This window comes from Silene latifolia, chromosome 5 (assembly GCF_048544455.1).
Source record: "Silene latifolia isolate original U9 population chromosome 5, ASM4854445v1, whole genome shotgun sequence".
Lineage (NCBI taxonomy): Eukaryota > Viridiplantae > Streptophyta > Magnoliopsida > Caryophyllales > Caryophyllaceae > Silene > Silene latifolia.
Window position 1 is genome coordinate 68,948,100 of NC_133530.1, and position 23,524 is coordinate 68,971,623.

Sequence of the window (23,524 nt, forward strand, 5' to 3'; positions counted from 1 at the left end):
CGGTTCTAAATTGGTGAACACCCTACTTAACATATATAACCGGAAGACTAACAATTAGATAAATGAATTTACCCTAAGAAATTGAAAGAAAAGGAAGAAAAATCATGTGTCAATGTGTCATGATCAAAAGCTTAAGTTAATGAGAGATTGGGAGGGAGTGCTACAAAAAAAGTGTTAAAAAAACGAGTCAAAATCCTCTCCATTTTCTCAAAAGAAATGGAGAGGCCATTTCCTTTCAACGGACGAGATTGTATTCTATCAACATCGAACTGCTTCGCGATTTACGTAAAAATATAAGGTTAATAGAGTATAGAGAGGATAATATTATTAAATGAATTTGTGAGAGGAAATGGAGAAAAAAGAAATGGAGAAGATACTAATTGCAAAAAAACAATAATGGAAAGAAAGGAAATGTGAGTGAAAATGAAGTGATGTTGCATAGCATACTGCATAAGTAGAATGATGTACACTTCGCAACAACTCACATCAACCATTCTACATACATACATTTATGCTTATTACTTTCTGCCTTCACTTCTTTCTCATCTAATCCTCATTAATTTCCTCCCAAATTATTATCTTCTGCTCATTTAATTGCTTTTCTTCTTAAACTTGTTGGGTAATCTCTCTAATTTTACTCTAATTTTTTTGGCATTCTCTATTCATATATATTATTGAATTTGGATTCATTGAACTGGGTTTTTGTTTTTATCTGTCTATTTGGGTTATTGTTGTTACAATTTGATGTATTATTACTGATTTAGTAGTTATTGTCAACTGCTATAGCTTTAATTTATTGAATTAAGATCTTGCTGTTTTGGGTGGGTGCCCAAATAGTCTGAAGCTTATTATTAATTGATTGTCATGATTATTAATTTTCCTGAATTTATTCTGTCATTTTATTTATTTGGGTGGGTGCCCAAATGGTAAAACTCTTTAATCGTTGGTATGAGGCTAGGTATGGATTTAATGCAATTTAAGCTTTCCTTAAGTTGTTATCTTGATTTGTTTGCTGTTGTGATAACTTGATGCTGTGTCAGTTAGTTATAGGGAAATGCACTTTTGAAATCGAACCAAGTAGCTTAACCTCCCCAAGTTGTATGTAATATGTTTATTGGTTGTCAAACAAATCTAGAGAAGTAAACAACTATGACGGACTTGTCGTGGTCTTTGCGACCTGTTTAGAGAAATGAAGATGATTGGTTTAGTGTAAAATTTGGGGCAAGGTAGGGGTCCGACGATTCAATGGTCAGAGCAATGGATTGGATCAATGGAATATATTATTGCTTCATTTATCAGTAGGGCGTGTTACAGAAGTGGAAATAAGTAAAAGTATTGGCCCTATCTCAAAAGACTTTTATGATATGTTGGCTCACAATGGTACGAAAATGTGGCAAGGGTCGCGACTGTGGTAACGGTCGAGAAGTCACGGTATATGGATGCCACTCATGTAGCATAAAGTTTATGGGTGATTTGGCATCGTTTCAAAAAAGTTAACTCAATGTGGTGGTTCACCCCTTCTTGACTATGAAATTTAAGTAGTCTATATTCTTTTTCTTATGACCTTATTTTTTTATGAACACCGAGGCAACCCAAACTGGCTCTACATATCATTTTCTTCAGGAAGTAAGAGGTAGCATAGGTTAATTCGCGGAAATTTGTTGACTGTCAATGAAATTCTGAGTTATCGGTTGTTGCCGCCGAGGCATAGGCTTTTTTTCGTGGATGTTAAAAAATATAATGGCTACTTGGAACTCCCTTACCAATGAAATGGACGTATATTTATACCATCACTTGGAAGGCATTGTTCAACGATGAGATAATGATTGTGGCCAATAATTGGAGAACACGTGAGCTTCTAAAAAAAGGAAGACTTAAGAGCAAAACTTAGGAATACTTTGCCAACAGAAATTGTGGTTGATGTCAAATTAATTGCTGATTACAATGACATGCGACAAGTGTAGGCCTATATTAAATTTGAATATGGAAGATATGGGCAAGTTTTCTCTTGATCAAAAGGCCAGGTGTTATTCTCCTTGTGCAATGGTTATTGATGTTTGGTGGTATGTCAAAACGAGATTTGATTCAACATGTTTCCAAATATTTGGAAGAATATTCATAATGTTGATAGCTTACCTAAAAAGGTTTCGGGCTATAATGCTAGAAGTTTAGTAGATGAACAAAAGGGAACAGTAGTTACTTTCCTCCTATTGATCCCGTATTACGGTTTGTAACTTTGTCCTGTTAAATTTATGGTGTTGGTCAATTTGTTAGTGCATACAGTGGTTTGGCCGTGTTAGACGGATACCAAGTGAGGCACAAGGGTGAGGATGTGATTAGATAACGAGAGTAGGGGAAAACATGAGAAAATTTCAATGGGGGTGATTCAAAACAATGTGAGTTTAGCTGAGATGAAACATAATATGGCATTGAAGAGGGCGTAGTGAAAGAAATAACTCACATGGATGATAGGGATTTACTTGGGGTTTTGTGTCGTTTGACGCCAAGAACAAGTGTGTTATCACTCGTGACATTTGGTAGGAATGTAGGACCATGAGAGAGTATTATCAGTGAATGAACAAGAATGATTATTCAAAGTACTAGGAAAAGTACATGCAGCGAAAATAGTTGAACAATATAGGACCTTTAATAGGCTCCAGCCTTAGGCCTACAACAATCACAAGATGGTCAAATTCTTCAGTGTGATAAAATGATTAATGTAAGTACAAGAAGTGCAATGTACTTTTTGATACAACATCGGCAGGGGTGGTGGGGTCGGGTATACGTTACCTTATCTCAACAACACAGAGAAGTTGAGGTTGTTTCCGGATGACCTAAAATGAAAATTAGAATTTTATTTTATGACTACATCACAATTAACAGTACAATCAGTTTAGTGAGCCATATTTTGCTTTTTCTCATCCGGTTAGTTTACCACAATTTCGTTTTACGCCCTCCTCTCATAACCCACAAGCTTTGCATTACACCTTAATTACATAATGTTGAATACCCTATTTATGCCTATACACTTGCACTTTTGTATTTGGATTCTGGACCCCAAATCTTTTTCTTGGTGTGCTGCTTTTCCATCTGTCATTTCATCATGTGCTGGCTCTTCTATAGAGACTTGACATGGATGGATCATTTTCAATTTTAAGCAACCCGGGATTTCTCATGGGATTGAGGATCTCCAATATTTATTGTTAAGACTGAGCAAACAATCTGGACACCCGAAATGACATTTCGCCAGAAATTTAGTATGGATTGGATGTTCGATCCGATTTATTGGAACATTGGATTTGATATCAGTTTTAGAAAACTTGGATATAAAAAAGTATGTTTCCTTTATGTTTGATTATTTCATGTAGGATACCGAAAGGTTTTGGTTTTATGATTATAATTAGTCATGGAAGATTATGAAGATGACGATGTTTCAGTAATTGGTTTATTCATGTGAATAGTAAAAGTACCTAAATATGGTTATTGTATCTAATAACATCAGTGTCAGAGACAATTATTTTAGAATCCGGGATATTTTGATCGGATATGAATATCTAATCAGAAATTTCAGAAACAGATATGACTCATATGAGATATCTGGTCCAAGTTGACACTTTGGATCGGGTATCTGATCTGTGCTCAACCATACTTTCATGCATGTTATTGAAGACCCTAATCGGAATGGAACCAAATTCCCTGTGATACATATTAGGTAGTTTTTGGTGGTTCGGCCTGTTAACCCAACTCTTTTCTTGAATTGTGGCTGCAGAGCAACATCAGGCTTAATGTGTGTCCATTATGGACTATAATTGTCTTCAATTTTTGAAGTTTTTTACCCTGCTACCATTGTTATGGGTCCTATGACTCCTATATACTCAAATGTGCCTGCAATGCTTATCTGAATATTATTTTTGGCAGAGCATCTATTATTCAGTGTGCAATTCCAGGCGTTGGTTGGTATGTACAAAAACCAATTACAAGAGTTGGCTCAGCGTAGCTGTTTCAACCTACCATCGTATGCTTGTATACGTGAAGGACCAGATCATGCCCCACGTTTCAAAGCTACTGTTAACTTTAACGGAGAGACGTTTGAGAGTCCTAACTTCTTTGCTACGCTGCGACAAGCTGAACATGCAGCTGCTGAAGTAGCCTTGAACACTCTGGCGAAAAGGGGCCCGTCGAGAACGCTTGCGGCCAAAGTCCTGGTAAGAGCTCTATTCGTCTTATCTGTTAGTTGGTAGACTGCCCTAGTGTCATCGGCTGAGTGGCATAAATCAAGATGCCTTGATAACAACAATAATAGTTCCGGTAACTGATCTGTGATAGAGAATCTTTGGAGCAATTATAGTAATAAAGGAATAAAGGATGCAGTAATAAATGTGGGAAACATGGTACTCCGTATTAAATATCTGCGGCAACACTGCATAGTGTACCAAGGTTTTGAAGGTTACCGCGATCGCACTTTAAGGCGGTATCGAATGCAATTATAGTGCAACCACCGTCATTCAGCCCTGACTACCCATCCCAAGATCTAATCTCAACCGAGATTTAATACCATGGTGAGGATGATATGAAGAGAGAGAGAAACATAAAACAAAGGTGAAAGGACGGACCAGATCAGGTGAAAGAAAATAGAGACTCTAGCACAATCTTCCACATGACTGGTACCTCTTTTCTTGGGCATATCCTAGTTATTTTCCTCCACACCAAGTAGACCCCTTTTGTTCTCGTTGGTGTCATTTTGCCGTCTTTCACCTTTTTGTAAATGGTGGCATCGCTAGCTAAAATTATTCAGTTGTCCAAACCATCATAAATGAATCTCCGGCATAAAATGAAATTGCTTGACATTTGAATGACGGAGCTCCTGCAGTTAAGTGTACTTTCTGATTGAATACTTCATCCCTCAGAGTAGGTATCCTTTACTTTTTTCCTTCCCGAACTCTATCTCGTTTTGGATCGACTTCTCTTCTCCTCTCCTTACCGTTCTTAAGTGGGAGTTTGTTTTTAAGGCATTGGCGGATGTTATTGTTGACGAGAGATAAAGGATATTATCCCTGGATTTTTTACTGTTCTGATTATAACTATGAAATAATGTGACAGAACTTTGGTTGATGACTTGGGCCCACACTCAGGATTCTGACATGGGGGAAATTTCATTTACACCAAAACGAGTCATGAAATAGATGAGTCGGACTCTTGACACATTCGTATTGGACACTTCTACCCAAAAGGATACAATTATGAAAGTCAGATTAAGTTTCCAGCTAACATCAACAAACGTGGTGTTGGTTCCCAAACTTCTGATAAGAGGTTGTTAAAGAGGATCTCCAATTGTTAAGCTACAATACTAGTAGCTTAACTTGCCACATAAGCTTTTCAAGCTACAACACTTTTAAGCTACAAACTTCCCCAAAGGTTTAAGCTACTAGTGTTGTAGCGTATGGATCCACATGTCAACCACCTTCCATGTGTATTTGTTGGATTGGTATGCTTTCTTCGTGGGTCCATTTGAGCTACTAGCTTCATGGAGCTAGTAGCTCAAACTAAACTAAGTTCATGTGGAGCAAAACTATGGTTGAGTAACTAGCTTGCAATTTATCAAATTTGCAAGGAAGTTCTGTTGCTCAACCCTTGGAGATGCATTAACGATGTACATGTCCGAATAACATATGTGGGGACAAAAATGATAATGACCACAAATAAAAGACAGAAGATGCAATGTCAGAAATGATAATGACGACATCTTTCTCGAGCTTTCATTTTCCCACCACATATTACTTCGTACTTTATTTGGCACGAAATTATGGAATGCAATAGTATGTGATGGAAAATGAAAGCTGGAGAAAGATGTTGGGTTAGAAATGATAATGACCACATATAAAAGACAAAAGATGAAAGATTCCTAAGTAGGAAATAATAGTTAATTGTGGATGGAGTAAAGTTTATGTGACTTAGATCTCGTGTCAGCTTGATTTAAGAAAATAAATTGTCTGATTAGTTGACAACTGTCATATAGCACAAACGCGAATCCATTTTTGAAATAATGGTCAAAAATAAAATATTTATCGTTTTGGGTCGGTTTTGAAAATATTTGTCAAAATGGTGTCCACGTAGGCTCGGGATTTCTAGACCTGAAACACGCCATTACCAATGGCGTGTTTTTGTGAAGGAGACACGCCATTAGCAGTGGTGTGTCTTTACAACAATTGTTTTTCCTCAACTGACAGAACTTAAAAAAAAAAAAAATTATACATAGACACGCCATAGGGAGTGGCGTGTTTCCGCTCCGAAACCCGCCATTCCCAATGGCGTGTTTGTTTTAGTCCATTTTTTAATGAAGTTTCTTTCCCTACTCATTATAAACACGCCATTGGTAGTGGCGTGTTTTAGGTCCAGAAATCCCGAGCCTACGTGGACACCATTTTGACAAATATTTTCAAAACCGACCCAAAACGACAAATATTTTATTTTTGAGCATTATTTCAAAAATGGATTCCACAAACGCACAAATGCTATTTTTTTTTAATTTGTCGTTTCCGTTTCCAATGAAGTCAAAGAGTCTGTATTGTTTTGTTTTAGATTGTTATACAAAGTAAAATGTCTTACAAAACGAGTTGCACTTCTTTTTAATTGTGAAGTAGTAGTCTTTGGATGCAAATTTCATTAAGGATCATTCGAGCACATTATGTGTTATGCTTAACTCACCTAAGGTGTAAGGCTGTGTTGTTGATGTTTTTGTGAATTCATGTTTTTGAGGGAAATATGGTGGAACACTTATTGCAAACATTTTTCACTGTAAACTTGTCAGTCGGGACTAATTGCCAAAATGAACATTTGTGTTTTAGGATTGTCCGGCTTTCTTCTACGGCTTGTACTCTCATATGCTTGTAGGCTTGTAATTGTACCTACATATTCTTGTGGCTTATTTGGGATTGATTCTTGTTCCTTGTTATTCCTAATAACAATTGATACATTTGTTATATTGCTAAAGGCTCTTTTTTACATGTCCTTGTTTTTCAGGATGAAACAGGAGTCTACAAAAACTTGCTCCAAGAAACAGCTCATAGAGCTGGTCTGAATCTACCTGTTTATACGACTGTACGTTCTGGGCCAGGACATGTTCCTGTTTTCTCGTGCACTGTCGAGTTGGCAGGACTTGCTTTTACAGGGGAGTTGGCTAAAACAAAGAAGCAAGCTCAAAAGAATGCGGCTATATCTGCGTGGTATGCCTTGAAACAAAGTATGTATCGAGTCCTGCCTCTTATCTTATGTGATAATGTTTATGCATTAACTTCTCAAGATATCTTATTATACCTCAAAATGATTAACGTGTCATTCATCCATATCAAACTGTTCATTGTGTTACTTTAACACATTATATACCCGATGTGTCGTGTTGTCAAACTATGAGTGATTTGCATATAATGGTCGTGGCGTCGTGCCCACACCTGCAGTCGAGTCTGTTAATGGTACTTGAGGTGTTGGAACTCTTTAATTAAGACAAAACGGCTGAGTAGCTTGAAAATGATGGCTGTTTCATGGCTGTCAGAATTGGATGTGTATATTTTTTGTTTTCTAGGCATAGTATGAAAGTTCTTTTACATTAAGTAATGCCTGGTACATAATGGAATCCCATACGGCCATAGCACCTTTGAGAAAAATGCAAAATATTTGGTTAAGTTACTAATGTTTCGAATATCGCCGCCACATGACCAGTATACGGTGACTTAAATCTATTATTTTAGAAAAGCATTGAGAAACTTGAGTGTTTACAGATGCTGAATGTATTTTGTCAAAAAAGAGGTCTATTAGAAAAAACATGGGAAATTCTTGCAAATTTTTAATCTTAAGACGAAGTGATAATAATAACGCATTTGGTGAACATTTTTGAAATTCTGGCATGATTGGCTGCTGTTCGTAATGTTATATCTGCGTACCTCGATACAATTGGTTCATTATTATCCTCATATAGAAACTGTTCACGAGGGTATACGTCTCTCATCTATTTTCTACTTTTTACTGGTAAACACCATGACATTACACGATAAAAGAAGAAAGAAAAGAGCAAGAAACAAAAACATAACAGAAGAATGCAATGAATCTACAAAACAAACAGAAAAAGTTGTCGTATTACCTACCTTGGAAGTTGGAACCGTTGATTATACAAGTATAGTTAGACACTTAAACCTGACAAATGAGCATGGCGTATCAGGCAGGTATGTGTTGGGGTCAAAGTCCGAGTCAAAAGTACGTTCTCGTGTCGTTTTCTTACCATTTCCAATGAAAAATTATATTTCATGGTCATTTGACTTATATAATTTTATAATTCCAATCATATTAGTTTTTACAATATGTTATATCCTTTGCATACTCCTTTTGCATAATTGTATCAAAAGTAATCTTTTTAGGTAAAAATGGGTTGGGTTGGGTTTAACCTTGACTGTAACTGCTAACCCCAATAAATGTGGGTCGTTCTGGGTCACGAGTCTGCATTTACATGTTCAAGTTCTTAAACACGTGTTGGATCGGATTGCGGTGGGGTCATATTTTCACTAGTCTGGTTACAGCACCTGCGATTTGCAAAATGATACAGAAGCCTTAATGTCCTTCAGCTTACCTGTTTATTCCCTGTGCAGTGTCTCAGCACGACTCTTCACCTTCTCCCCCAGACCCTAAATGTCCGGAGGAGCAGGAGCAAGTTATAGTTGCTCGATTTCTTGCTAACCTGAATTCACCAGACTCGAGTAATCTTCGTCAAAGTAATCACCAAAAGGGACCTTCTGATCCTAGCCCATCTTCAACTTTCAAACCTTCATTTTCATCATCCCCAAGCTACCAGAGCTGGGCTTCTTCTGATCTTACCCCTGACGTGGCAATGCATCCTGTTTGGCTGCGGCAACAGGCAGCAGAGCATCAGCGCCGTCTAATGGGCCTCGGAATCTCAATCCCGGCACTTCCTTTACCCATGCAGCCCGCCCCGTGGATGCTTACACCAGGGGTCTCTATATATACAGCAACTTCACCTTTGTACTTGTCTAACCAAATCGTCCCACATCCTATCAAGACCAGATCCATGGTGACAAGTCAAGAGTTACAGTCAGAAAGATCTGTCACCAGCAATAACTCTGATATAGGAAAGCAAAACGGTTCAACTGAAAATACCCACGAAAAAGAATTATCTGAACCCGCCTCAAGTCGGTGCACTAGTTCCGGAGTTCAGACTGGTGCAGCCAAGTCAAAAGCCCAAAGGAATTTCCGACCCCGGCCCACATTAAACACTCCTCCAAGAATGCGAAGTGGAATTAATTCGTATCCAACAAGACACTTGCCAGGGAGAATGCAAGCTGCAGGTTTTCATGCACCTTCTATGGCACCTGCTGTTCAAATTAGATCAGTTGTGCCTGTGTGTTCTGCCCCTCCCCCAAGGAAGTTGCCGATCTCTGGCCAGGACACGAGAAACCCGCCAACAATTGATGTGTCAAGTACGAGCTCTAATTTGGAAGATCTTCATATATAAACGTTCATAGTTCCATCATAGATGTATGTTTGAATTACACTATAGTCTTCATAATTCGATTGTAATTATGTCATCAATCAATAGATTATTTGTTAAGACTTTGAGTTATTCAAATTGCAAAAATAAAATAGGTGTTGAGTGTTCCCTTTTCCTATTTCTACTAAAAGAACAAGTTAAGGGCATATATTCCGACAGTTCTGTTGTATCTTAGCTTATGAAAGGATCATGTCTCTGTAATTAGAGAACACAAGGTTTTGGAATATGTTTAGGCATATTATGAAGAGCCATGCCACCGTCCCTTCAACATAGAGGTGACTAGATTGAGGACGACAATTGTAAAAAAAAAAAAAAAAAAAAAAAAAAAAAAAAAAATTAGCAATTCAACAATAAGCATCCGACGAAGATAAAACTAATATATTCGAAGAATGGTTGGACGATAAGCTTAAAATAAAATGGTTTTATATTCACATAATATGTTATAAACTAATATATTCGAAGAATGGTTGGACGATAAGCTTAAAATAAAATGGTTTTATATTCACATAATATGTTATGTGGAATTTTTATTTTTTTTACTACTTTATTCTAGTCAATTCTATACATTATAAAATGGTTTTATATTGGAATGGAGGGAGTATGTGTGATACGGTGATACGGAGAACTAACATTTTCAATAAATCCGATCTCCTATATACGGCTCGATTTAACATTTTCAATAAATCCGATCTCCTATATACGGCTCGATTTCCATATCAACTCGCAACTTATACAACCACCTTATTTAAATTATTGACGACAATAAACGGGTTAGTTATTCACTCTAACGATAAAAATTTGTCACTCCTTATCACAGTCTCGAGAAATTAATCCTCCGATATTTTCTCTCTTCAGTTCGCTTCACATCGTTAATGGCGATTGCTGGTAATAATTCTCTATGCAGTAATTAAATGTTATTCGGTAGTACGGACTACGGAATGATATTACATTTTCAGTTTTTGATTCATCGGATTATGTTTCAGTGTTTACGTACTGTTTTTTCAATATTTGTTTCGAATTTTTATGCTAATTGCGGATTTTTTGTGTGTGACGATAAAATTGATGAAATTCTAAGTATCGAAATAGCGAATTTTGAGCACGATTAATAATTTAGCTTAGATGAGGTTTGTAGATTGAATAGATCGCCGAGTACTTTACGACGATAATTTTGTGATAGGTAGAAGTTTTGAAAATGCTGTATGTAATCAGTACTGTTGATAATTTAACTTCAAATTTGTTAGTAAACGTTGTTTATAAATTGCTGACTTAAGCTTGTATGCTGTTTGAGCGTGGTTTGTTAAGTTGTCGGCATCGATGAAACCAGCAATGCTGCTGCACTTCTGATTTGTTGGAGAAGAAGAAGATATTCGTGATTCGCTTTTATCATCTCTTTAAAATTTATACTAACATTTTTGTTATTAATTACTACTTCTAATTGCAGATATTGGAGAACCTGTCTTGGATAAAGATAGCGCACAGTCTGAAATTTTGATACTATATAAACTAAATCGCTGGCAATGGTGGCTTTTGGTGAGGCTCAACGTTGTTTTCCTAATTGCTGGACAAACTGCTGCTGTAATTTTAGGAAGGTTTTATTATGATCAAGGTGGATCTAGCACATTTATGTCCACCTTTGTTCAGACAGCGGGTTTTCCTACCCTTTTTGTTCCGCTTTTGCTACTTCCACCCTCCCTTGGCTCTCCAACCCCTTCAGACATGGGAGTACTTATCGTTTTGACAACTATATGTACTCAATGGGGCTCTTGTATCTTTCAGCCTCTACATATTCTCTCATTTGCGCCACCCAATTGGTTTTCAGTGCTGTCTTTGCGTTCTTTATCAATTCCTAGAAGTTTACCCAATTGATTCTTATTGCTGTGGTTGTTCTTTCAATTTCTGCTACTCTACTTGGGTACACGGGGATTCTGATGCACCTGAAGGAGTAACTAAGTCACATTACGTTGTCGGATTTTTGTGCACTCTCAGGGCATCAGCTATATACTCGCTGTTGCTTTCGTTGATGCAGCTTACCTTTGAAAAGGTACTTAAGAAAGAAACATTTGTGCAGTTCTAGATCAGCAAATCAATCTACACGTCGATAGTTGCCAGTATAGTTTCTGTCCTCGGGCTCATCACAAGTGGACAATGGAGTAGTTTATCGGGAGAAATGGTTTTTTTCACTCTGGGAAAGTGTCCTATGTGATGACTCTGGTCTGGACAGGCGTATGTTGGTAGGTGGCCTCCGTTGGTGTAGTGGGGTTAATCTTTCTGGTGTCGTCTTTGTTTTCGACTGTCATCAGTACTGTGGCTTTGGCAGTTGCCGCTATCGCTTCTCTGATAGTGTTTCATGATAAGATGAATGATGTCAAAATAATTGCTATGTTGATGGCACACTTTGGATTTGCCTCTTGCATATATCAGAATTGCATTGATGACTCTGGGACAACACAATCAAGGAGACAAATCGAAGCTACTTACAATAGAGTTGCTATACGAAAGTGAAGTAGGTTTCTCAGGTGCCCTAATGGTCATTGCCCTGGTATGTTCCCGATTCAACCCCCATTCATTCACTCACACTTCACAGTTCTTTTAAATTTGTGTCAATGAAACTTACAGTCCATTGTAAACGTAAAATATTCATAGCACTTGGTTAGCCCAGAACTCGAAATCGTGGAAATTACAGAATAGTTGAATCATCAACCTTGTCAATTTTTCTTAAGGTTATAAAAGTTTATCTTATAGCGTTATTGTGTATCTACCCCTATTTTGCACTGTCAGTTTCAGTAAGGGGCACTTATTTGTAGGCAGTGCAACACTTTTAGCTCCAAGTTTGGGTTTTTTAAGGTGCATCAAGTCACAAACCTAATTTTTTATACAAATACACATATATAAGACGGTTCTATGCGAAAATGAAGTAGAACAACCCATTTTAGAAAACAAAAACTGAAGGGAAAAAGATAAAGAAATTTGATGTCAAGAATTATACTCGTAATAAAATTCAGTTGCATTCATTTTTGTGACACATTCCAGAAAGGCAACACTTGGTAGTTATATAAACCCCTTTTTTCATTAATAATCCAGTTTTTTTTAATTTTTCCTTTTCATTCTCTGTTTTACCACCATACCACCCAAGAAACTTGAAATATAAATACAACCAAAGCTGTTTCTCCCTGAACAGAAAATTAGAATACTGAGTTTGTTACCCTATTACAGAGAGAGGAAGAATAAAGTTTGTTACCCTAAGTTGTTCAAGAAACTACATTTCCCTTTATTTAACCCAAATCACACCATAATCCCAAAGAAAACAAGCACTAATGGCAGAAACCGGAATTGCTGGTCCATCAAATGCTCCATCTTCAGAAAATGTTACTACTGATCATGAAGCAGAAGAGCTTAAGAAAGACGAACAAGAACTAATGCCGGAAACAGAAATTGCTGGTCCATCAAATGCTCCATCTTCAGAAAATGTTACTACTGATCCAGAAGCAGAAGAGCCTAAGAAAGACGAACAAGCACTAATGCCGGAAACAGAAATTGCTGGTCCATCAAATGCTCCATCTTCAGATTTTGTTACTGATGATCATGAAGCAGTAGAGCTTAAGGAGGAATTACAGAGGCTTGTCATGGAAGTCATTGGAGGACATCAAGAAGATAATGATGGTAATAAGGTTGATCATGGGGTTGGTAATATCAACAAGGCAATTAAGGCACTAACTGAACTCAAACAGTTGCATTTGGGGGAGAAAAAGCGACAACTTTCTTCGCTTTATGATCACTTGGACGTTCCTGTTGAATACCGTTGTCCGATTTCCAAAGAAATGATGAGAGACCCTGTTGTTTTGTCTACTGGCCAGGTAAATTCATTCTTAATTGGGTTGATTTCTAGGTATTTGTTGATTTTCCAGTCTTTCTTGCACTTTAATTCTCTGGGTTTAATTGATATTTGTATTTGATTTTATATAGTTCATGTTTTTTAAAGATATGAAATGTCAATGTCTGTTTTTGTTAGCTTTCTTGTTTTGGCGGTATTGGCATATTTTTGAATTTCCTGCATAGAGGTTTGTTATGCTGGTGAACTGAAAAATTATACCCTGAATTTCTGGGATTCTTTCTTTTTGTCGAATCTTGCTCTCATTGATTTCGTTGTCATCTTTAAACCATTCTAGTTATTAGTGATCATCAATATTTCAGAATTATATGATATTTTATTTTATTTTTAATTGTTTTGGCCTAAGCATATGGAATTATGTACTGTTGAACTTGCAAATGTTGCTGGACACTCGAAATGTCACAAAATGGTATAGATGATCCTGCATTGAGTAGTTAGTTGTTATTATCAGTTATACTGGAGAATGGAGCTGGTGTGAAGTAAGGGAATGATGTCAGTTAAAACAGTTGGAATTTTTGTTTCCACATGTCCAAATGATAAAAACGAAAGCATTAATTAGGAAAAAAATCTGAAAGTTTGGTGCGTGCAATGTAGATTGAGGAACTTCGCCTAGTTCTTTTCTTGGAAATTGGAAACTCTGCATCATATGTTATGTTTCTTGAAATGTAATCATACTTGTGAAGAGTCGAGGGAAAGTGATTGTAGAATCTTGATAATATGAGAATATAGAAGAAAGTATATTATTGAGTATGATATATTGAATGTGTATACAATTGTATGTTACAATGATGTTGTGAGTGTATTTATAATAGTAGTAAGACTAAGAAGATACTCCTAATCGGCTAATCCTAATACAACTCGAGTAACAACTTGTTGTAACTAACTTTAACAAACTGTTAGTCTAACTAACTCATAACAACCATATATATCCAATAGTGATGAATCACTGTGATTTCTTAACTTGCTTAGGAGGTTATCAGATTAGATACATAATCAATAAGTAGTAAAGCTTATGATTCTGTGATTATGACTTTATGGTTAGCAGCATTATATGATACCCTAAGTTAATTAATGAATGTCGATAACCAACACAATAACTTAATGTTCCACTTAAGATTTCTAGTTCTTCTGTTATTATCTATTGGATTTTGATATTGGCACTTCATATTGTTTCTTTCCCCCTGTTATCATCATACATTTCTGCTTTACGGCATGACATTCAATTTGGCAGCAAAATGATGAGGATATTAGCTTAGAGCATGAATATATTGGCACTCTAGATTGTGTGTTTTGTACTTGTGTATTTCTCAATCTTAGATGTAATCAAACAGAAACTGGTCTTAAAATCTCGTGATAACGAAACAGTTGTTTTAACATTGGCAGACATATGACCGGCCATCCATTTACAAGTGGCTGAAAGATGTCCACCAAATCTGTCCTCAGACCAGGGAAGTCCTTTCTCACGCTGTCCTCACTCCTAATCATCTTGTCCGGGAACTAATACAACAGTGGTGCAAAGATAACGGCATCCAACTCCCACCTCCTATTATGGACCTTGAGGAACAAGTGGTGGTAACTAATTCAGATGAAGACTATTTAAATGGACTTCTTCATAAACTCTCAACTCTTTCTGACCAAAAGCAAGCTGCAAAAGAGATCCGTTTAATGACCAAGTCAAAACATCCTATTCGCCCTTATTTTAGCGAATCTGAAGATGCCATTTCACAATTGCTCAACCCACTCTCACTCTTAAAAGATCTCTATGACCATCCTGATCTTCAAGGGGACCTGGTAACAATTCTGTTGAACATCTCCTTACATGATGGAAATAAAAAGAGAGTCAGTGAGCACCCCCTCGTAATTCCATTTTTAATTGAATCTTTGACACGTGGGACCATTGATACACGGGCTAATGCTGCTGCTGCTTTGTCCGCACTGTCTTCCCTCGACTCGAACAAAAAACTGATTGGGGAAGCGGGTGCTTTAAAGCCTTTGATTGACCTACTAGTGGAAGATCATGACCATCCATCAGCCATGAGTGATTCAGCGTCAGCAATCTTTCAACTATGTGGTTTGGCAGAGAACAAGAGAAGGCTGGTCAGTGGTGGGGCCGTTAGAGTGATTTTACAGAAGATGCAGAATGGGGGTCACGTCGACAGGCTGTTAACAATTATGGCTTTGCTGGCAACACATCCGGATGCGATCAAGGAGCTTGTGGAGCTCAGGGCAGTCAAGTTCTTGCTTGAAATCATTAGGGTGAGCACGTGTGAGCGTACTAATGAGAATGGTATAGCTATAGTATTCTTAATGTGCAGGAAAAATCGTGCTGTCTTAGAGGAGGTTGGAGAGGAGGAGAAAGTGCATGGTACGATCTCAAAGCTGGAAGAACAAGGAAGTGAAAGAGCGAAAAGGAAAGCTATTAGTGTATGGAATTGGCTTTTTGATGCTGACATTATCCGAGCTTCTTGAAGATTCTGCAAAAGACAGTACATGTGGCTTCATCATTGATCGATTGCTAATAGATCTCATCTTATACTTCATCAATTCCTATTTCGAGGCTGGTAACAGTGCAAGTTCTTGTCCCACTTCTTTCCCTGATTGTTTAGCTATAATGCTACTAATAATTTTGGTTTAGATTTGTCTCAAATAAGAAACGGTATAGCTTTGGTGAGCTACATAGTCATATACTGTAGATAACTGGTAAACACTATACTGTTACTGTTTTGGAAATACGGAGAACTCCCTTATGTAAGAGTTTCATACTCTTGGGCTTTCGTACTCAATACAAACGTTACCTTGCAGAATGTAGTAAAAAGCGTCTTGTTTATGTTTTGTGCCTCGGTTAATTGTGAGAAATGTGTAATGTACTAGGAGTATTTAGTACATTTGGTCATACCGTGTAAGGATCAACCTCTTTCAGGTCATATTCATTTGTGCTAAGTTGAAGGTTATGGATTGAAACAAGAAGTCGAATTTTGACGACCGCCGCATGACAACAAATTTTTACCCAAACTATTGGATTTAGGAAGCATAACCTGATATGGCGGACCGTGTCAGATAACTCTCTTGCAGGATCGTTCGGTCCGTCCTACTCCATATAGTACAGACCCAATTAAAGTAATTAGCCAAATTAGAAAGTAGAACAGAATAGAATGTTGAGAACTCTGCCTTTGGCACAATCAACCCAAAAAGAAGAAGATGTCGGCAACTATGGCGATAACCAATCAGAAGGTTTGGATGTGGATTTTAGAAGTACTAGATTTAAAGCTGAAAATCCAGTTTTGAAGTATTTGCGGGAGCCATTGAGGCACTGGGGTAATGTTGTTGTTATTGTTGTTCATAGTTTTAAATCACAAATTTTCATCGAGGCAAAACCACCAACATGTTCTAACACAAGGTCCTGAATACCAAATTTACCAATAGAGTACTTTAATAAGGTATTTCTAAAGAAGGTAGGGTCGCAGCACATCGACAAAAATACAGAAACGGCAAAGAGAGATCAATGAGCATTGAGGTTAATAGCAATAAATTATTATCGAAATTTTAGTTAGATTTATCATATTCAGTATGAAGGTTTACGAATGATTTGCTTCGAGTGTGGGCGGTTAGGTCATTTAGTGGATGAATGTTGATTGGATGCATCAAAAGCTTCTTCAAAGGACTAAAAATCTCACAAAAACCTCAACTGTACTTATAATGCCGATGAAGAAGTCAGAATCTATTTCATTCGGCCAAGAAAGAGTCAATCTTTGGCGATTGGATGCTGCTAGTCAAGAAACCTCCTCGAAGAAGAAGACCCCTACGAAACCAGATAAGTTAAGCCCGGCTATTTTCCCTTCAAGAGCGAGCCAAATAATACTATTTTGGGTTTTTGTAATTCTCAATAAATTGCAACAGGTCGACGTGTTTTGAAATTACGTTCAATTTGTTTGGTTTTGTTTCCCTTTCCAGAGATTGAATTTGATCAAATAATCAATCATCCATTGCATGCATGTCTTCTTTATTATTAATTGTTCACCCAATTTCCTCGTCTTTTGATTTTTTTTTTGACAGTTTTCCTTAGCTTGTTTAATTGCATTACTCCGATCCCTTACAAGTTACACCAACTCTTAATTAAGTACTAGTTTTCTTGCCCGTGCGTTGCACGGATATTAAAATAATATGTGATAAATTTCATAATAAAATGGAATATAGACATATAATACATTGTTCATGTCTAAGATTTTATGTATGCCGCATGACCAACAAATAATTCCCGTTAACATAATATTGAAATAAGTATAAAAGAGTGTTTGATTAATAAAATACTTTTTTTTTAGGAAAATAAAACCAATATGAAGTTTTTATATATGATACTTGGACTGATAGTTTTAAAAGTTGTTCATTAATACCTGTTTGTTTTTCAATTGGTCAAGGAAAACAATAATATCTACTTTGCATAATCAAGTTAATGATGCAACAAATCTCCTTCTTTCGAATAACAACCATAATTTAATCATTGCTGGATCAAATTGTAATTATGTAAAAACATTTAGAGGTAGTTAGAATGTTATATCTCCCGGTCAAATTATAGAAGTACGTTTAAATGTGAACCAAATTCCGATGCAATACTACATGCCTAGGGCTGCTTATGACCCCCCCTCTCTATAGCAATAGTCTTGGCCCCCATCTTCTCTTTTGAAACAAAATATTTCACACAGACCCCGATTTTTCTTCCCTATTCACACACATGATATAAAACAATCTCATCCCTTGAAAGATCGATCATTGTCTCCGAAACTTATCTCATATTTATCCAATCAAGTGAAAAACTAAACTAAACCCCTACTTCTAAAAAAATCCACCATCCAATAGAAACTAACTCTTACTCTCGACAATGTTGTTATTTTTTTAGGAAAATAAAACCAATATGAAGTTTATATATATGATACTTGGGACTGAGAGTTTTTAGATTTTGTTCATTAATACTTGTTTGTTTTTCAATTGGTCAAGGAAAACAATAATATCTACTTTGCATAATCAACTCAATAATGCAACAAATATCCTTATTTAGAATAACAACCATAATTTAGTCATTGTTGGGTCAAATGGTATTTACGTAAAAACATTTACAGGTAGTTAAATGTTATATCTCCCGGTCAAACTATAGACGTACCTTTGAATGTGAACCAAATTCCAACGCAATACTACATGGCTGGGTCTGCTTATGACACCCCCCCTATAACAATAGTTTTTCCCCCATCTTCTCATTTGAAACAAAAACCTTCACGTAGACCCCTCTTTTTCTTCCCTATTCACACACGTGATCTAAAACAATCTAATCTCATCCCTTGAAAGATCAATCTTTGTCTTCGAAACTTCTCTCAAATTTATTCAACCAAGTGAAAAACTAAACCCTTACTTTTAGAAAAATCCACAATCCAATGGAAACTAACCCTTGCTCTAGAAAATATGTTTAGAATTAATATTTAATTTAATTTGGATTGATGGGGTTAAGATTAAATTTATCAGTATGATCTTTTGAGGTTTATTGTTATTATTCATGTTACCTATATGTTTTAATGCAAGCGATATTTTGCGGATAAATAACCTTATTTATTATCACTATCCTCGTTGAACTCACCACCCTCCACAAATGTACCCTCCCTCCACCCCACTAATTTACGCGCAAAATAAAACATCAGTCACTGTGATTAGTTCTTACTACTTGAAACAACCTTCAATCCACTACCACTATCACTACCTTTCTGCCACGTTTTACATCTAAGAAGTCATAAATCATATTCACCTCCATGAAAATATGGATCATCGTCTCCCTTATCGAAGACAATTTATTTCTCCTTCAACAAAGAAAAGTTTAAGAAACAATCTTCCCTCTTATCTCTCTCATTTTCCCTTCCTAGTCGTTTTCTCGTCCTCTCCCCTACCTCAATTCCAGATACTCAAACAAATTGTTTAGGTACTATGTTTGTAAACTGAATAAGTTTGAATATTGTATATATACACGAACTTTGTTATTTATTTCATATTGCATAATTAAATCTTACTATCTCCATCTCATTTTTATTGTCTTTTTTTATTCAAATTTTATTATCTCATAATTATTATCCCCTTTCTAGATCTAGTAAGGAAAAACTTTAGTCAACCAACTCGTAGCAATGAACTTCATTCCCACTCAAAACAACCTTTAGCCCACTACTTAATCCCTTCGATTCACACATAAAACGGTCTAACATGCAAAGCTTTCATCCCTCTCTTGAAAAGTCCATCTAACTAACAGAAACCTAATCGCTACTTTATGAATTTCATCATTTTTACATCCCGTAAAGGTTAAGTTGAACATAAAAAAAAAAATGCAGAAACTTAGGTTTTGTTTGATAACGACAAATTGAACATTTTTTTTAGCATTTTGAGAGTTTTTGCACTATTTAAATAACAAATGTGTTGTTTTGAGTGTTGATCATCGATATATTGAAATAGTAGATTGTGGTGTAATTTACTGTTTTACATTATGATCTTTAATTAGTACGGAGTATATTATAAGACAATAAAAATTGATTTTTTTTTATCTCTGAGGAAATTAAAGATGAAACTTTATCTATATCATATTTATAATTAATATTCTTCACTTAAAATATATAAATTTAAGCAAGTTCAAATAAGTTAGCTAAAAGTTATAAATCACACATTGTACGAAGCTGTATAATCATTTTTTTTATTAATATGAAATAAATGTCATAAACTTCATGAGAATATTAAGACGGTAGAGAAGTATAGAAGAGTTGGCAAGTACGTGACCGCCTTTTAGGTTTAAATTTTTCATTTATTTTTATATTTTTGCCTAAAGGTGGTTAAAGCATTGTATTATGCATGACAAATATGTCTCACCCTTCCAAATTTGTATCTCTCCCTAAATTATACTGATGATGTGCTCAATTTACAAAAAAAAAAAAAAAAAAAAATATATATAGCGTCAACAATAATTACTTTGCTCCATATAATTGAATAGTACCGTTTTTTATGCATGTAAATTTGTCAGAAGAAAAGTTTGAGAGAAACGGTCTTCACTATATTAGGGAAAGACTACACTTACCCTTTTATGTGTTTTTCATGACTTTTTTTTAATGTATCTGATAATTTGAATCATAACCTTATACTATTTCTATAATAAGTGTATCTAATTTACCTCAAGCCTCATTCAAATCTATTTTATTACTCGTGGTACCATTTTTACTTTAAATTGTAAAACAATCGCACAATAAAGTTTTTCAAAACATTTACTCATTTGTCATAATATGATATTTCGATTTGCAAATTAGCAGCAACTTTCTTTATCTTTTAATACTCCTTGAAAAATAGATATCGAACTTTTTACTTATCAATAATTTGTGAATATCTTATTTAAATTTTGATTAATATAGTTTTATATAATGATAAATGAATGTAAATAATATAATAAAAAATTATCGATAGAAGTTGAAGTGTATTGTGAGAGAAATAACTTTAAAATTAGTAGGAGAAATACATATGACATTTGAAAAATAAACTTCGTATTATGTATAACTAAATATGACATTAGCAATAACAAAAGACGTAGGAGCATATTTCAGCGTTCATTTTACTCTTTACATGAGTAAATTCCATGTAGTACGTATTATGCATTCATACTTGTCACAACCTAGTTCGGCCTAGAGCCTTTTAGCCTCATAATACCTCATTTTTTTATCGAAAGTTGTTATAAAATTGGATATTATAAATATATCAGTGTTTTTTTTGGCTTTCTAATTCAATAAAAAGTGGACAAATATTAATGAATAATTTTTTTAATTTTAATAAATTGTAGATAATTAATTTATTTCTTGTTTCAAATAATAAAATTGTAAAATTAATTAATTCTCATTTCTAATAGGAAAATCATATTCCTAATTATAATAGAAAATTTTAAATAATTATTATCTCCTAATTCTAATAGTATAATTAGGAAACATAAGCCTTAATAAATTGTTAATTTATTTCCTATTTCTAATAGGAAAATTCTAAAATAATTAATTAATTCTCATTTCTAATAGGAAAATTATATTCCTAAGTATAATAGAAAAATTGTAAATAATTAACTATCTCCTAATTCTAATGCTAATAGTATAATTAGAAGAAAAAAAGCCTCCTTTAGTTATATATATTGATTTGAAATTTTATATTTCTTAAATGTATTATACTACTATAAGATTGTTATGTAAAATAATTATGTTTACTTCTGCCTAAGAAAATTTTCTCTACACACATTTTGGTACTCCGGTAACGTCCATTGCTTACTAACTCGAGAGTTTGACTTGATACAAATCTTTTTTTTTTTTTTTGGCAGCCGTAAAGAAAGATATACCTAACTACGCATAGCCTCACAAGCGAGGCCATGAGCAACAGTATTATAGGCCCTAGGAATATAACTAAAAGCTAAGCAATGAAAAAGCAAGAAAAGTTCCTGAATATCCTTAACGACGTCAGCAACTTGATGGTGAGGTTTCTCAAACCAAGCCAGAAGTCCAACCAGAGATAGGCAATCCGTAGAAACCTCCAAATGATGATAGTTGTGATCAACAGCCCATCTAAGAACCTCTCTAATCCCCAACTAAATGGACAAGTAATAACTTGAATCGATAAGACTCAAATCTAACTATATAAACTTGGACTAAGATAGTAAGACTAGACATATGAACCCGAATGCTGAAAGACAATATACGATATTTGTAGATATGTGCGTCCTAATAAATAAGGTTTCTCATTTCTGAGTTTGAGTTGACTGAACTGCTCCGGGCATCAAAATTGTACATATGACTCCTTTACTGAAAATAAAATTGTTGGAGCTTGTGTCCTCCACAAATTAGTGTGATAACATTTATAAATCTCTTATAGGTTCACAAGGGTATACTTCGTATTTTATCAGTTGATTAACGATTACCTAATAACGGTTGGCTTGCTAGAAAGTTTGACGTTATTATCATATAGATGGCGGTGATCAACTGGTCCCTAAAAGTCACACCTAAAAGATGTGTTTGAGAAATGTGATTGTATGAAAGTATAATCACATTGATGTCTTATATGACTAAACAGTTAGGCAATGTGTTGATGAGACGATTATTTAATGCCGATTAAATAATATTAGGTAAGACAATTAATCACACCAAATAAATTGAATATAATATGTTATATTTAATTAATGTATATAATGTTAGCTTGGACGAATTAATATGTTAATTCGTAATTAAATGTAATCGGTTATATTTAATAAGCTAATGATAAATTATACGATATTGTCATAATAAATTATTATTGACCCGTATTAATTAATGCGGTATAATATAAATGACAATTTATAAATAATGCGTTATATACATGGTCAATAGACTGGGTATGTCAGTCGATCGACTGATATACCTGTTTCAGTTACATGGTCGATCGACCGGGTGTATCAGTCGATCGACTGATATGCCTGTTTCGTATGTATGGGCCGAGATTTTGGAAAGAAAAATAAATCACCCTATTTCACCCTAATACACGGTTATAAGGGAGAGGGGAGTTTATTTTTCTTAACCTAATTTCTAACCTACTCCTGCCTCTCATCTCAACAAAACACAAAACCCTAATTTTACAGAAAATTTGAGGGATCGATTCTAGCAAAAGAACAAGGGCATATCTCATATCGTCTTGGGTGCAACTGATAGGAGAATATCATTGCGATATTGTTCATAGGCCATAAAAGCTAGGACCGAAGGTTATTTCTTAATCCTTTATGCTTTTGTTTATGCAATTTAGTTTTATGACTCGTAATCATCACTCTATAATTCGTTATAATCCTTAAAATTAAAGGATGCATATAGATGAATCCCACAAGTGGTATCAGAGCCAAGGCCACGAATTTTATTTTGATGATTTTCATAAAATTGGATGTAAAAAAAATTGGTCTCGAAAATTTTAGGGTTTCGGCTATAAATTTTTTTGCCGTTGCTGTTTTTTTGATTCGCAGTATGGTCGATCGACCAACACCCCTGGTCGATCGACTGCCTTGACTGGTCAGCGAGATGTTT

The 23,524-nt window shown here is 35.3% G+C and overlaps 3 protein-coding genes across 3 annotated transcripts; all 3 read left to right on the forward strand.

The window, feature by feature from the left end:
* The first annotated feature begins 425 nt into the window (after positions 1-425).
* Positions 426-9,669, forward strand: LOC141657506 (double-stranded RNA-binding protein 2-like). Its single transcript, XM_074464767.1, has 4 exons — positions 426-619; positions 3,919-4,205; positions 7,021-7,240; positions 8,637-9,669. The coding sequence occupies exons 2-4, from the start codon at positions 3,960-3,962 to the stop codon at positions 9,515-9,517; spliced, it is 1,347 nt and encodes a 448-aa protein (XP_074320868.1). The 5' UTR covers positions 426-619; positions 3,919-3,959; the 3' UTR covers positions 9,518-9,669.
* Positions 9,670-10,327: 658 nt separating this feature from the next.
* Positions 10,328-16,257, forward strand: LOC141657504 (U-box domain-containing protein 9-like). Its single transcript, XM_074464766.1, has 4 exons — positions 10,328-10,438; positions 10,995-12,092; positions 12,767-13,407; positions 14,826-16,257. Exons 3-4 carry the CDS (start codon positions 12,868-12,870, stop codon positions 15,909-15,911), a joined length of 1,626 nt encoding a protein of 541 aa, XP_074320867.1. The 5' UTR covers positions 10,328-10,438; positions 10,995-12,092; positions 12,767-12,867; the 3' UTR covers positions 15,912-16,257.
* LOC141655490 (putative purine permease 11) lies at positions 10,426-12,055 on the forward strand. The gene is made up of 4 exons (XM_074462569.1): positions 10,426-10,438; positions 10,995-11,275; positions 11,373-11,594; positions 11,789-12,055. The coding sequence occupies exons 1-4, from the start codon at positions 10,426-10,428 to the stop codon at positions 12,053-12,055; spliced, it is 783 nt and encodes a 260-aa protein (XP_074318670.1).
* Positions 16,258-23,524: the final 7,267 nt, after the last annotated feature.

Excerpts from the sequence above, each read along its gene's own strand:
- LOC141657506 (XM_074464767.1), top strand. The coding sequence starts at position 3,960 with ATGTACAAAAACCAATTACAAGAGTTGGCTCAGCGTAGCTGTTTCAAC. Across the intron at positions 4,206-7,020 it reads CGCTTGCGGCCAAAGTCCTG|GATGAAACAGGAGTCTACAA; the intron begins GTAAGAGCTCTA and ends CTTGTTTTTCAG. Across the intron at positions 7,241-8,636 it reads GTGGTATGCCTTGAAACAAA|TGTCTCAGCACGACTCTTCA; the intron begins GTATGTATCGAG and ends TTCCCTGTGCAG.
- LOC141655490 (XM_074462569.1), top strand. Across the intron at positions 11,276-11,372 it reads CAACCCCTTCAGACATGGGA|TGCTGTCTTTGCGTTCTTTA; the intron begins GTACTTATCGTT and ends ATTGGTTTTCAG. Across the intron at positions 11,595-11,788 it reads TGCAGCTTACCTTTGAAAAG|GTGGCCTCCGTTGGTGTAGT; the intron begins GTACTTAAGAAA and ends GTATGTTGGTAG.
- LOC141657504 (XM_074464766.1), top strand. The coding sequence starts at position 12,868 with ATGGCAGAAACCGGAATTGCTGGTCCATCAAATGCTCCATCTTCAGAA. Across the intron at positions 13,408-14,825 it reads TTGTTTTGTCTACTGGCCAG|ACATATGACCGGCCATCCAT; the intron begins GTAAATTCATTC and ends TAACATTGGCAG.